The sequence below is a fragment of the Rhinatrema bivittatum genome, chromosome 3 (assembly GCF_901001135.1).
Source record: "Rhinatrema bivittatum chromosome 3, aRhiBiv1.1, whole genome shotgun sequence".
Lineage (NCBI taxonomy): Eukaryota > Metazoa > Chordata > Amphibia > Gymnophiona > Rhinatrematidae > Rhinatrema > Rhinatrema bivittatum.
The window spans coordinates 7702792-7718913 of NC_042617.1; the positions used below are offsets into that span (position 1 = coordinate 7702792).

Sequence of the window (16122 nt, forward strand, 5' to 3'; positions counted from 1 at the left end):
TAATGATAGGTTAAAAATTTTTACTAATAGGTCTGAAATTTCATTTTTTAGTTCCTTCAGAACTCTGGGGTGTATACCATCCGGTCCAGGTGATTTACTACTCTTCAGTTTGTCAATCAGGTCTACCACATCTTCTAGGTTCACCGTGATTTGGTTCAGTCCATCTGAAACCATGAAAACCTTCTCCAGTAAGGGTACCTCCCCAACATCCTCTTCAGTAAACACCGAAGCAAAGAAATCATTTAATCTTTCCCCGATGGCTTTATCTTCTCTAAGTGCCCCTTTAACCCCTCGATCATCTAACGGTCCAACTGACTCCCTCACAGGCTTTCTGCTTCGGATATATTTTAAAAAGTTTTTACTGTGAGTTTTTGCTTCTACGGCCAACTTCTTTTCAAATTCTTTCTTAGCCTGTCTTATCAATGTCTTACATTTAACTTGTCAACGTTTATGCTTTATCCTATTTTCTTCCAATTTTTGAATGAAGATCTTTTGGCTAAAAGAGCTTCTTTCACCTCCCCTTTTAACCATGCCGGTAATCGTTTTGCCTTCTTTCCACCTTTCTTAATGTGTGGAATACATCTGGATTGTGCTTCTAGGATGGTATTTTTTTAACAATGACCACGCCTCTTGCACACTTTTTACTTTTGTAGCTGCTCCTTTCAGTTTTTTTCTAACTATTTTTCTCATTTTATCAAAGCTTCCCTTTTGAAAGTTTAGCACGAGAGCCTTGGATTTGCACACTGTCCCCCTTCCTGTCATTAAATCAAATCTGATCATATTATGATCACTATTGCCAAGCTGCCCCACCACCATTACCTCTCTCACCAAGTCCTGTGCTGCACTGAGAATTAGATCTAAAATTGCTCCCTCTCTCTTCGGTTCCTGAACCAAATGCTCCATAAAGCTATCATTTATTCCATCCAGGAACTTTATCTCTCTAGCGTGACCCAATGATACATTTACCCAGTCAATATTGGGGTAATTGAAGTCTCCCATTATTACTGCACTACCGATTTGGTTAGCTTCCCTAATTTCTCTTAGCATTTCACTGTCAGTCTCACCATCTTGGCCAGGTGGACGGTAGTATACCCCTATCACTGTAGTCTTCCCTGACACACAAGGGATTTCTACCCATAAAGATTCAATTTTGTATTTAGTCTCATGCAGGATGTTTATCCTGTTGGACTCTATGCCATCTCGGACATAAAGCGCCACACCTCCTCCCTGGTGCTCCTCTCAGTCATTGCGATATAATTTGTACCCCGGTATAGCACTGTCCCATTGGTTGTCTTCCTTCCACCATGTCTCTGAGATGCCAATCAAGTCTATGTCATCATTCACTGCTATACATTCTAATTCTCCCATCTTACTTCTTAGACTTCTGGCATTAGCATACAAACATTTCAAAGTTTGTTTTTTGTTTGTATTTTCATTCTGCTTTTTAATTGATAGGGATAAGTTAGAATTTTTTAGCTCAGGTGAGTTTTTAGTTACAGGCACTTGGACTATTTTTCTAATTATTGGAACCTCACTGTCGGGATGCCCTAATTCTAATGCATCATTAGTATCCTTTGAAGATACCTCTCTCCGAACCATGCGCTGCTGAGCGACTGTCTGCTTTCCCCCTTGTTCTAGTTTAAAAGCTGCTCTATCTCCTTTTTAAAGGTTAGCGCCAGCAGTCAGGTTTCACCCTGGTTAAGGTGGATACCATCCCTTCGGAAGAGACTCCCCCTTCCCCAAAGTAAGCCACATCCAGAGCATTATCACAGGAATACCAGACCTCAGTGTCACATCCAGAGCGTTACCACAGAATACCACACTGCAGTGTGTGTCACACCCAGAGCATTACCACATTAATATCTGATTGCAGTCTGTCACACCCAGAGCATTAATAAAAGAATAGCAGGCTGCAGTGTGTCACATCCAGAATATTGCTATAGGAATAACACATGGCCATCTCCCATATCAGACGATTACCACAGGAATATCAGATGGCCGTGTGCCAAATCCAGAACATTACAACAGGAATACCAGTCCTTATTGTGCCATATCCACAGCATTAGCACAGGAATACCAGACTGCAGTGTGTTACATCCAAAGTGTTACCAAAGGAATACCAGACTGCAGTGTGCCACATCCAGAGCCTTATCACAGGAATACCAGACTATAGTGTGTCACAGGCAGAGCATTAGTACAGGAATACCAGACTGCAGTATGTCACATCCAGGGCATTACCACAGGAATACCAGACCACAGTGTGCCACATACAAAGCATTACCACAGGAATACCAGACTATAGTGTGTCACAGGCAGAGCATTAGTACAGGAATACCAGACTGTAGTGTGTCACATCCAGGGCATTACCACAGGAATACCAGACCACAGTGTGCCACATACAAAGCATTACCACAGGAATACCAGACTGCAGTGTGCCACATCCAGGGCATTACCACAGGAATATCAGACTGCAGTGTGTCACATCCAGTGCATTACCACAGGAATACCAGACTGCAGTGTGACACATCTGGAGCTTTACTACAGGAATGCCAGATAGCAGTGTTTCACAGGCAGAACATTAGCACAGGAATACCAGACTGCATTGTGTAAAATCCAGAGCATTACCACAGGAACACTAGAATGCAGTGTTCCACATCCAGAGCATTACCACAGGGATACCAGGCTGCAGTATGTCACATCTTAAGCACTAACACAGGAATACCAGGCTGTGCCACATCCACCACATTACACAGAAATACAGGACTGCAGTGTGTCAAATTCTGAGCATTACCACAAGAATACCAGACTTGTTTGCCACATCTAGAGCCTTACCACAGGAACACCAGTCTGCACTGTGTCACATCCAGAGATTTACCACAGTAATACCAGACTGTGCCACATCCACAGCATTACAGCAGAAAAAGCAAACAGCAGTATGCCTCATTGAGAGCTTTACCACAGGAATACCAGACTGCAATGTGTCACATCCAGAGCATTACCACAGGGATACCAGACTGCAGTGTGCCATACCAAGAACATTACCACAGGCATAGCAGGCTGCAGTCTGCTGCACCCAGAGCATTATCACAGGTATACCAGATTGCGTGTCACATCCAATACTTTATCTCAGGAATACCAAACTGTGCCATATCTGTAATACAAGACTGCAATGAAATGACACCCAGAGCATTTCCACAGAAATACCAGACTGCACTGTGCCCACACCCAGAGTGCTACCATGGGAATATTATACAGCAGTGTGCTGCATCCAGAGTGCTACCAGAGGAATACCAGACTGCAATTTATCACATCTAGAACATTACCAGGGGAATACTAGACTGCAATGTGTCACATCTAGAGCAATATCACAGGAATAGCAGACATTAGTGTGTCACATTCAGAACATTACCACATTAATACCACACTGCCGTGTATGACATCTAGAGCATTAGCACAGAAATACCAAAGTGCAGTGTGCCACACTGAGAGCATTACCACAGGAATAACAGAATGCAGTCTGTTGCAACCAGAGCATTACCACAGGTATACCAGACTGCAGTGTCACATCCAGTGCATTACCACAGGAATACCAGACTGCACTCTCACATCCAGAGCATTACCACAGGAATACCAGACTGCAGTGTGTCACATCCAGTGCATTACCACAGGAATACCAGACTGCACTCTCACATCCAGAGCATTACCACAGGAATACCAGACTGCAGTGTGTCACATCCAGAGCATTACCACAGGTATACCAGACTGCAGTGTCACATCCAATGCATTACCACAGGAATACCAAAATGTGCCACATCCAAAGCATTACCACAGGAAAACAAGTCTGCAATGTATGACATCCAGTGCATTACCACATAAATAACAGACTGCAGTGTGCGAAATCCAGAGTGCTACCACAAGAATACCAGACTGCAATTTATCAAATCCAGAGCATTGCCAGGGAAATACCAGACTGCAATGTGTCACATCTAGAGCAATACCACAGGAATACCAAAGTGCACTATGCCATATCCAAAGCATTACCTCAGGAACACCAGTCTGGAGTGTGTCACATCCAGAGCATTACCACAGGGATACCAGACTGCAGTGTGTCACATCCAGAGCATTACCACAGGAATAACAGACTGTAGTGTGTCACAACTAGAGCATTACCACAGGAATACCAAACTGAATTGTGTCACATCCAGAGCATCACCACAGAATACTAGCCTCCAGTGGGTCATATACAAAGCATTACCACAGGAATACCAGCCTAAAATAAGCCACATGCAAAGTGCTACAACAGGAATACAAGCCTGTAGTATGCCACATGCAGAGCGTTACCACAGGAATACCAGGCTGCAGTGTGTCACATCCAAAGCAATACCACAGGAATAACAGACTGCTGTGTGTATCACAACCAAAGCATTACCTCAGGAACACCAGGCTGCAGTGTTTCACATACAGAACATTACCTCAGGAACACCAAACTGAATCGTGTCACATACAGAGCATTACCACAGGAATACCAGTCTGCAGGGTGCCACATCCAGAAGATTACTACAGGAATACCAGTCTTCGGTGTATCACATCCAGAGCATTACCAAATGAATACCAGACTGCACTGTGTCACATCAGAGCAATAGCAGCCTTGTAAGGCTCTGGATGTGATACACTGCAGTCTTGTATTCCTGACTTCCGTGTGTCTCACCCAGAACATTAACACAGGAATACCAGACTGCAGTGTATCATATCCAGTCTGTTACTACAGGAATACAAAACTGCAGGAGTCACATCTAGAGCATTACCACAGGAATATCAGACTGCAGTATGCCACATCCAGAGCATTACCACAGGATTACCAGACTGCGATGTGCCACATCCAGAGCATTACCACAGGAATACCAGAATGCAGTGTGTCACATCCAGAGCCTTAATGCAGAAATACCAGACTGCTGTGTCACATCCAGAGCATTACTTCAGGAACATCAGATTGTAGTGTTCCACATCCAGAGAAGTACCTCAGGAACATCAGATTGCAGTGTGCCACATGCAGAGAATTACCACAGGAATACCAGACTGCAGTGTCACATTCAGAGCATTACTATAGAAATACCAGTCTGCAGTGAGCCACATCCAGTTTTTCAACAGGATTACCGGAGTACAGTGTGCCACATCCAGTGCGTTACCACAGAATACCAGGCATCAGTGTGTCATATCCAGAGCGTTACCATAGTAATACCGAACTGCAGCGTGTCACATCCAGAGCATTACCACAAGAATATCTGACTGCATTGTGTCACATACAGAGTTTCACCAAAGGAATACCAGAGTGCAGTGTCACATCCAGAGCATTACCACAGGAATACCAGACTGCAATGTCACATCCAGATTAATACCACATTAATATTCGACCGCAGTCTGCCACATCCAGAGCATTACTGTAGGAAAACCAGATTGCAGTGTGACACCCAGAGCATTACCACAGGAATAACAGACAGCAGTGTGCCACATCCAAAGTATTACCACAGGAATACCAGACTCCAGTATGCCACATCCTGAGTTTTACTACAGGAATTATCAGACTGCAGTGTCACCGCCAGAGCATTACCACAGGTATACCAAACTGCAGTGTGTCACATCCAGAGCGTTACGACAGGAATACCAGACTGCAGTGTGCCACATCCAGAGTGTTACCACAGGAATACCAGGCTGCAGTGTGTCACATCCAGAGCATTACCACAGGAATACCAGGCTGCAGTGTGTCACATCCAGAGCATTACCACAGGAATACCAGACTGTAGTGTAGTGTCACATCCAGAGCATTACCACAGGAATACGAGCCTGCAGTGTCACATCCAGAGCATTACCACAGGAACACCAGATTGCAGTGTCACATCCAGAGAATTACCACAGGAATACCAGACTGCAGTGTCACATCCTGAGCTTTATTATGGGAATACCAAACTGCAGAGTATCACATCCAGAGCATTAACTCAGGAATACCAGACTGCAGTGTCACATCCAGAGCATTACCACAGGAATAACAGACTGCAGTGTCACATCCAGAGCATTACCACAGGAATACCAGACTGCAATGTCACATCCAGATTAATACCACATTAATATTTGACCGCAGTGTGCCATATCCAGAGCATTACTGCAGGAATACCAGATTGCAGTGTGCCACATCCAGAGCACTACCACAGGAATACCAGGCTGCAGTGTGCCACATCCAGAGCGTTACCACAGGAATACCAGACTGCAGTGTGACACATCCAGAGCCTTACCTCAGGAATACCAGATTGTAATGTCACATCTAGAGCCTTACCACAGGAATACCAGATTGTAATGACACATCTAGAGCCTTACCACAGGAATACCAGATTGTAATGTCACATCTAGAGCCTTACCACAGGAATACCAGATTGTAATGTCACATCTAGAGCATTATCACAGGAATACCAGATTGTAGTGTCACATGTAGAGTATTATTTTAAAGTTATGACTGATAAAATGTGTTGTGGAAAGTGTAGCCTGATTCTGTTGATTATGTTCTTAAGTGGTACATCAGATTTTAAGAAAATAAGATATGCCATTTTGTATCAAATGAAGATCCATGGAGTCCAGGATCTTGTTTCCAACAGTGGCCAATCTGCATCATAAGTATCTGACAAATCCCAAAGGATACATTTATTCTTTATTGCTCATTCCCAGGGATAATTGATGACTTTTCTTAAGTCCAGCTGGCTATTAATTGCTTATGACACATTACTCTTTTGTTTGTGAACTGGAGTTTAATGGGAGATGTGTTAGAGTGAAGAATTGTGATGCAGTCACTAATTTTATTTCTGGCCTGGTTTTGGTTTTACTGAAATGTAGCAGGTGCCAATAAGCTGATAAAGGTGGTTTTAAAAGGACTTCTGGTTCCACAGTGGTGTAAGAAATCATTTTTGATAGGCCAACTTGGGCTAACAAAAATGGATGTGTGATAGAGAAAGATTCATTTGCATGATAGAATAATGACAAGTAGCTCACATTCCTGGAGTCTGTCCAACAGGTGAGGGCATCTTTTGTACACTGTTGAGAAGAAGTAGGTAAAGAACTGGTATTAGCTTGCAGATTTATGTTTGGGTTTTATTAGGTCCTAAATCTTCTACCTACATATACACTTAGAGATGGTTTCTCCATGCTGTATTGGATGGCCTTGATATTTTAGCGTCTTACATGTCATATGCATATGGGTCCTCAGGTTCACTTGTACCTCACTCACACTTAGTCTGACTGAGGTCAGGAGGCAGTGACTCCTGCAAAAGTGCTCATGGATTGTTGGCTACAAAATCAGAAGGAAATATGGCATGCTAATGGGACCATTTCCTGCAATGTGGTCAAGTGTAGTGAATGTTCCTTTCCCTCCCAGCTCTACCAATTCACTTCCTAGCTCGGTCTCACCAACCCCTACTGCTTTAGTTCTTAGGTTTCCTTCTGGTTTGTCTTTTTTCCTTCTCTGTCTCTCTCCTGTCTTTCTTTTGTTTTTTCTTCCAGAAAATCAAAACGAGAAAAGGGGAAGGGTCAAAAGAGAAAGCGCAAGAAAAGCCGGTACAAAGCGCACCGCTTGTACGTTGGTATCGCGTATTCACCCTCATCTCCTCCTCCACCCAATACAAAATCATGCCAAATTGATCTGCTCTCCCCACCCTCTCTATACATGCCTTGACCTTCCCAGCCCCGACCCATCCCATGATCGTTGGGCTTAGAGCAGGTTGGGAAAATGAGCAATCATGGTGGCAGCAGGGTTCCTCAGCAGGTGGTGATGGGGCATGGGGTAAAGGGTAGGCAGCGACTGATCATGGCTTGCTTGGTGGCACTCTTCTGAACTGGCGGCATCACCAGAATCATTTTTCCTGGTTTCATACTTTCCTGTCTTACGGAGCCTTTTTGCAAACAGCTTCTATCTCTGTCTGAATATTGCGGCAAATTGTGACATAAAGAACGTATCTTGTGTGTGTTTATTCTATTTCTAATTCTTCCCAGGCAAGGGAGAACCTGGGGCTGATTGCTTTGACTTCTTTTTCTCTGTTTCGCTGATAAAATTCTGCATTGGAAAGACTGCCTCTGAAGCCTCATTCGTTTTTGGAATGAGAAATATTCATTGGATACCAAAAGAAAATATTCCTCCCCTGCTCAAATCCCAAAATAATTCTTTGTTAAAAGTATTGGGTGAAAAAAAATCCACATAGATCATTTTTTTGAGTGGGGGAATTTCCAGTTTCTAAATTCTTTTATGGAGGTCATCTGTCTTCTGCCACCCCTATACCAGTGACCCATTATGTGCTTCCAAAGAAGGGCATGGTCACACCAAGGGGAAAAAATTAAAGAAGAAAAGAAAGGAAATGGTAGTGGATGATAAAAGAAGGAAAAGAAGAACTAGGATTAAGAAGGGAAGTGCCAAGGATCCAGAGGATGTGGTGGTGGAAGGAAAAGCAGAGTACCCAGAGATAGAAATGAGCTCTCAGTGGCTTCTGGCAGTCAGCTGGAGTGACAGAGTGAGGACTTGGTACCAGGGAAATGATTAGGAAGTCCTTCCACATGCAGAATTTTTGAATGCCATGCTCTCTGCCTTTGGGACCAATAACAGGCCCACTGTTGGGGCTGTTCGGTAGGGTTGGTTAGCCCAATGTATGCATGAACTTGTAGTTCTTGATATTCTTAGGGGAATCAATGGGGCAATCAAAATTACAAATCCATGCATGCAGTGTGGCATAACCAGGCCTGAATATGCCTGTTCCTGACATGGACCCATCTGGTAACCCTACGTGTTGGGAGAAGTCACTGGGCTGAAGAGCAGGGTGGGGGAATGGGGTTGTTATTGCTTGACTGTCTCTTTTTTTGCATGTGGTTAAGTTTTCTTGTGGCTGTATGGCTCTGGCTTAGATCTCTTCTCCCCTTTTGCCTTTTTGCAGTCACTGTGAGCCGTGCTCAGAAAGGAGAAAGCACTTGTTTGTCCAAGATCCCCAGAGCTGTAAATGTTCCTGCAAATTCACAGATTCGCGCTGCAAGTCGCGCCAACTTGAATTAAACGAAAAAACTTGCAGGTTGGTTTTTGCAAAAGAAGAGTACATTGGGTAGGGTTTGGGGCTTGCTTCTGGCTGGCTGCTGGCACATATGCTCTGAAACCTTTGGTTGCATTAGAAGAAAGGCCAGGGCTACTAGGAGATCCCTTCACAAGTGTGCACCACCCCTGCCGAGTCATATTACTGGCCCAATGTTGCCACCATGAGAGTGGGACCTAGTTCTGGTTTTCTAGACTTGTCACTGGTTATACTGGGATCAGAGCTAGAAAGCTGGGGGTGGATTACACTCATAGGATGGCATGCAGCTGGCTTGGGTGGTTTTACTGCACACTATACTACATGCATGTTGTCTTTTTCCCATTTACCCTCTGTGTGTGCTTGAGCAGAAATTTACTGCACAGCCACTGCGATGTCTGGTGACCTCCCTGGCCCTGCCCTCTGTGCTAAAGCAAGATAGCTTTAGCCTTGCCAATTGCTTGCACCCTAGATGTAAAACCTGGTGCTGATGACGTCATAACATGAGCCAATCAAATCATTTCATTGTAAAAGTATGCTTTCTGATTTCAGAAAAAAGAATCTCAGTGAGTTTATGGTGTCATGTATTGGTGCCACAAAGGGCTTCTCCCACAGAATTTCTGTATATATAGTACACTCTGCTCTCTCTTCCTTGCGTCCCTCTCAGATGATTATTCCTATGTCAGAAGTCTCCCCAGACACATCCCTCCACTTCTGCTCTCAACAGTAAAGGTCAGGAACAGATGCAGGACTTGCATTTGAATCTCCTGTTCCCAGCACCCTACTCAGGCACAAAGCCACTCCTTTCCCACCCTCTTGGCACAGAAACATACTTTTACTATGTACAGTGGTGGATTTCTGCCCATTGAATCTGTGACCTTTGTTAAAACAAACATTATACTTAAGAAGAAGAAAAGCCAGCTTTGAGAAGCTCAGCTCTTTGGGTCAGAATGTATGTGCAGCCCTACTGATAGAGCCCTACTGAAAAGTCAAACAATTCAGAATGAAATTATTTTAAAGAGGAAAACCAGCTTGCATAGATCATTTAGCCTTCAAATGGAGATGTATTTTTGCAGATTGTTAATAAAAAAAGGTAGTCCAGTTTAGAATGTCAAAATAAAGGTGAGAAGATAAGTTATTTTTATTGAATCAACTTCATACATTTGTGACAAGTTTTTCAGTGTGTTCTCCCTTCCATCAGGCCAGTATAGAATGAACTAAGCATTGACCTGAGGAAGGGCTCATTAAAGCTCACAGAATCTTGCAGGAAAGGTCATGTGTGCATGTAAAGCTGTGTTTACCATTTATTGTATAGGATGCATTGAGCTTAAAGGTTTTCTCTTCTTATGCTCCTTTTCTATCCCACCAGAGTCAGTGGAACAAACTCTGGAAGCATTGTGTCTCTGTAGCCAGAACCTTATCTAGAAAGATCCTAGCTAGATATCCCCTTGCTAGTAAAGAGGGTGACCATGGTGCTAGAGCAGGATGTGAGGCCTTAAGACGTTATAAGAATAGTCTAAATGATCTCCAGGTCATATGGTCTAGATTATTTGAAATATTTTAGGTCATTCTAACCTTTAGATAGGAGCTTTTTAATATTTCTGTATATGACATATACTGTTTTTCCATGCTATTCCTTCATAGAAATTTAATGCCATTGTTTATGTGTGTACACAAGTGATATACATCAAAAATAGAGAGATTGGCTTTGAGATGATTACAAAGAGTGATGATCCAGGCCATCTAATGCCATCTCTGCTGGATATTATAGTCCAGGATTCGTTTCCTAACTCCTATCCTATTGCATTCTTCATCTCTGATGTCCTAAGTCAGGTGGCACCCTATCCCTGCTTGTGATGACCTTGGTCAGTGGCACACTACCCCGTCCCTGGTGACATGGCACAGAGGATACCCCCCTACCCCGTCCCTTATGACCTGATGGCTCTCAGCATTGTGACAGCAGTATGGTATAAATATGTGATATGCCACTAGAGACATGGGGAAACTAAAATTTACCAGCAGGGTTTAAAGATATTCCCCAGTTCCACATACCTCAAATAAGCTCCTCCTACATGCTGACATATGCACATTATCATTTTTCTTTTGGAGTTCACACAGTTCTCTTAAGGACCATAATCATTCCCGGGTATGGGGTATTTCTCTGGGGCCCTGGCATGTCCTTATTTCTTCTCTCTATTGTACGGTGAATCCCAAGTGCTATTGATAAGCAAGCAGGGATCTGATGAAAGTTTCCAGCAGCTTTGGCAGGCCCTTATGGTTGGCTTCAGAACCTAACCTTGTTTACTTTCTTATTTACCTCCACTAGGTGTGAAAAACCCAGACGATGAGAGGAGGCACACTTGTCAATGGAGGGACTGAGGTGACTTTAAATGAAGGATTGGTACTGAGCACAGCACTTTCAGGGCGGCCTGCTCAAAGAGAAGCATTCCCATAAGAGGATCTCACCTCAAATGCACCCACTTGTCCATTTCTATGCTGCTAATATGGAAAGCCAGGAAGACTATGGGCTGGTTATTTCTTTTTGGAGTTTTATAAATTGTGTGTGTAAATATAAATATATATATATATATATATACATACACACACACATATCTATATATAGTTTTTGTTTTGATTTTTTTTAACATTGCTGAGAATTTTCTCATCTTCACTGGATATCCTTACTGACATACTGGGCTCCCTTCTGGGTTTGGAAAAGCCTGGAAACAACGTGAAGAAACTTTGTGCAGCAAGAGACGGCTCTCAGCCTCAATAATGTGGACATGACTGGCACAGCACAGCCTTATGCGTTGCTATCGGATGTACTGCAAGTTGGGCTCCACCAACCAGATCCAAGGTTAGAAAGGGGAGATAGCTAGACAGATCTAAGGGAAGTGGAATGGGTGAACCTAGAACCTCTTGTGGTGCAGGATTTTGGGTCAAAGGTCAAGAAGCATCAGGCCATCCTGCAAGACAGAGAGGAGACACTTGCCTCTCCCCCTTTTGCCATCTCTTCTTTATCTCTGTCCAAGCCACCCCTGCCTCATTTTGCTTTTCAAGTAGCCCTAGGGCATACCCTGTGGACACCTTGATCTGTAAGAATGTGACACAGCGGACGCACATACATGGACAGGATAATTATGTTGACATCATTTCCTGTTGGACGGAAGCAGGAAAATGTTGGGGCTCCATAGCCACCCCAAGTGCCCATGTACTCCAGCAAGGACAAGAAGTGGTTTTCTGCTACATGTTGTCTACAGTTGCTGTGCATCCCAAACTGCATTGAAGATACCTGGTGAACATTTCTGTAAAGGGGTACAAACTAAATGCATATTATACACAGACTAATATAAATATGTACCCATATAAGCATTTGTCTGTGGATAAATATGCCCACACAGGAAAGTATACAGCAGACAGCTGCATCTCTCTGTGACAAAAGAAACCTACTTGAATTGATACTTTTCTTTGCCACATGCTGCCAAATGTGCTTCATTAGCAGAACATTTGACCTTCTCCCCACCCAAAGCAAATACCAAATAACAGCTTTCCAAAAAACCAGAGCAGCAACATCAAGAGCAATGGGGTCCGTGCAAGAGATTCCCGACCACTGGAGACACCGACAGCTCCAGACCCAGCTCCAACAGGAGCCAGACTGCAGTCTCTTCTGTCTCCTCTTATTTAAGAGCCCTTTGGGTTTGTTAATAGAACTGTTAATTTAATTAAAGAGTAGGGTTTGTTTTTCAGTATTCTTTGTTAAATATTTAAATTTTAAACTTATTTATAAGTAATTACAAATAGTTTCCCCATGTTTTTATTTTTAAGATCTGTACTGCTTTGTGTTTTTTCATGGTCCTTCTTCAAAACTTTGCCATCTGCCCCTTTCTCTGATTGCAGGCATTGCCTATCACATAGTAAGTCTTTTAATTAATTTCTCAAACTCTTTTCCTTCTCTCCCTACCCCATCCCTTCTTCACGTCTTGACACATTCCTAGCAAAGAAAAGGCAAGACGATGATGCTAGGAGTCACCAGCTGGTCCAGGTCTTCAAGGACACGCTGAGCCATGCCTGGTTTTATCCTTAGAGCATCTATCGCCTCCTATTATTGATCATTCTGAGAAGGAACCAGGCGCCCAGCATGTCTGGAAGTAAAGCCAGTGCTTACTCAGCTTGTCCAGACTGCACATATATGAAGAGGTGGAAAGGGAATCAAGAGTCACACAAGTAGACTTATGACACAGCTCTGTTGTCTGTAGGGAGAGGGTGAGCAAAGTCTGGGTTTGTACTTATTCCCTGCAAGGAGGCATGGTTCCAATTTTCTAATGAACAGGAACTGCACAGAACAGGAAGGCAGATAAGAATCATAATGCCCACTTAGTCCTTTCAAACAAGTTCCTGCATACAATGTGTGTAATTCAGGATTGGCTCAGCCTCTCTCTCCAGAAACAGAGTTATGTGGAAATCCTACCCACAAGCTACAGAGGTCTCTTTGCCAGGTTTCAAACAAAATTAGGCTCCAAAGTCTGCAGGAAAGCAGAGTGGGAGCACCCCTGAATTTAAAGGAAATTTTCCTACATTGGAAGTATTCTAGGTCTTAGCATGAGAACGTGAGATGGTTTCACCAATAATTAAAGTTTGTCAGAACCAAAAGTATTTGATCCCTGGAAGTGCCCATTGGACTCCTTTTTGAGGGAGGGGAAGTCCAAATGATAGCTTCATCTTTTGGGAACCTAGCAACTCTGGTCCTCTCTCATCCCAAGGTATGCAGGGAATTGCAGTCCTGATGTTCTTTGGACTCAATGCAATGTTCCTTGTGTACAGCGTGCTTTAAATTCCCTTCCGCTGGATTCTAGGAATTGTAGTGCTGGGGTTTTTTTAGAGAAATCTGGACTACAAATGCTTGAAAGCTGAAAGTCAGTAAGGCCGATATGCAAAAGAAACTGAACATCTAAATTTAGGTTCCTCAGTTAGGTGCATATCTTCAGTCAAACTTAGGAGTCTAAATTTTCCACTGAAAATTCACCAAATTTAGGGCTGCTGTTCATCAGCCAAGATTTAGCCTCTAAGTACCTGATTCACTGAGGGTTTTCCTCATAGACACAAAAACGCCTTGCTTGCGACAGTTCTGTTATATTGTAAACCGGTATGATTTGTATTCAATACAGGAATGTCAGTATATAAAAATTCAAAATAAATAAATAATAAATTGGGAGAAAAGCCTTAATAAATCTGGCCCTAAGTTAGGTGGCTAGCACTGAAAATCAGTGCTCAGCTCCTAACTTCGTTTCTCCCTTAACTCCATCCCTGTAGCCACACCCACTATTTAGGGGGCCTAAATTCTGGCGTTTAGTCCTAGTGAATTTTCAAAAGGTTCAGTTTAGGAGCCTAAACCCTTTGAAAATTTACATCTGTGAAACTGTCTGTAATGAGCCTGAACGATCTGATGTGGTGCCAGCTGTACCCCAGAACATTTATTCTCCTAACACTTAGTGAAGTACCAAACCAGTCCCACCTGGATACACCAGGTCAATTCAAGAAACTTTTTAGGCACAGCAAGTGACTGACACATGCTGCCAGAGTGCTGCACATTTTGTGTGATTGGTTCAAACCAACTTAGAAAGTCTAGCAAGGGGCTTCTACAAGACTTGAATTATCACATAGTAATGAAAGAGAAGCTCACGTGGAATATATTTCAGACTGAGTTAGGAAATTCTGCAGTGGATACCGTGCTGTATAATGTATGGTAGTTGTATTGTGATGTTTGTTAATATACAATACAGGATTTAACCAGTCACATGATGGGAAGCAGAATTATTACGTACCCAAGGTAACAAAAGACATTAAAAACTTCCAGGGCACAAAACTCCTTAGTGCTTTCTCTTGCTAAAACAATCAGGGAGCTTTTTATCTCATTGCCTGCCCTTTCCCAAATATAAAAATGAAGGACAGGATGCTCTTAGTGCAAGACAAATAATCGGAAGCGCAGAACAGATGCAAGTTAGTGGCTAAAGGGACAGGAAGACTCTGGGGATGTGAGTTCAAATCTAGCATGGGCGAATTTATGAGCTCAACAAAATTATTTTATCTCCTTCAGTTCACTCAACTCAAACTAAGAACCTTATTCTCCATCTCCTCTTCCCTTTGAAACCTGCATATTCTACAGGCCAGCAATGCACTGCTAGGCAATTCACCTATGGTGGTGCCTGCATGCATGTTTCTGCTGTACTAACCCAGAAAAACAGCCCAAAATCCAGGTCGGTACTTTAGAAATCCAAATTCAATTGGAAAGAAAGGGTTACTGCAAACCATAGGGTCATGTGTAGGAATAGGTAAAGATGATGGGGATTGGCCCAGCCCTTTGGCAAGCAGATTAGGTGGCTAGTGGCCCATAATGGTGGCAAAAGGAAAAAAAAAGGTATGATCCAAATCCAGGCCTGTGTCTCTCTCTCTGCCCATGAATTTCTGTATGGATGTGTATCAGATGAAATAAACATTACAGATTTTTATAAGTAAAGGAAAAAAACAGGAAAAAAAATTATATTCTTCATGCTGAATCTCTTTTTTTTATTTTAATATTTGTTCTCATTTATTTATTGGTGCTACTGTTTGTAATTATTGTGGGAAAATATATTAACAACACTATTTGTGCCATGGATTAAAACGTTCTGTAGAAACATATTTATTTTTAAACAAAACAATACAAATATATCTAAAAAAAAACAACCCCATTTTGTATTAAAGACTTAATTCTGATCCTGCTTTTTCTGTCTCTTCTCTTTTTGCTTTTGAGTTTAGGAGAAGGGTTTGGGGTGGAGAGAGCATAGATGGTTGGGAGCAGCTGGGGCCTTGCATGCTTTCTGAACAGGACCTGTTCTATGTCCTACTTCAGAATCAGCACTCCCAGATGCTGGTGAGCTCTACAGTCTGATAAAGAGTAACTTCTGAGAGCCCAAGAACCTTTAAGAGATGCAAAGTGAAAGAAGCTGGAGAGTAACACAGAAACAGAGAAATGACGGCAGAAAAGGACAACATGGTC

General features: G+C 42.8%; 1 protein-coding gene across 3 annotated transcripts in view; it reads left to right on the forward strand.

The window, feature by feature from the left end:
• VEGFA (vascular endothelial growth factor A) overlaps nt 1-15844 on the forward strand; it is a 59871-nt gene extending 44027 nt beyond the window's left edge. The window contains exons 6-8 of one of the 3 annotated variants that reach the window (XM_029592867.1): nt 7543-7596; nt 8961-9092; nt 11413-15844. In XM_029592867.1, the coding sequence (XP_029448727.1) occupies nt 7543-7596; nt 8961-9092; nt 11413-11434 (208 nt within the window). In that variant the 3' untranslated portion in view covers nt 11435-15844. Of the gene's footprint in view, nt 1-7542; nt 7615-8960; nt 9093-11412 lie in introns of all 3 variants that reach the window. The other 2 variants (XM_029592866.1, XM_029592868.1) reach the window with 2 other exon arrangements.
• The last annotated feature ends 278 nt before the right edge of the window (nt 15845-16122 follow it).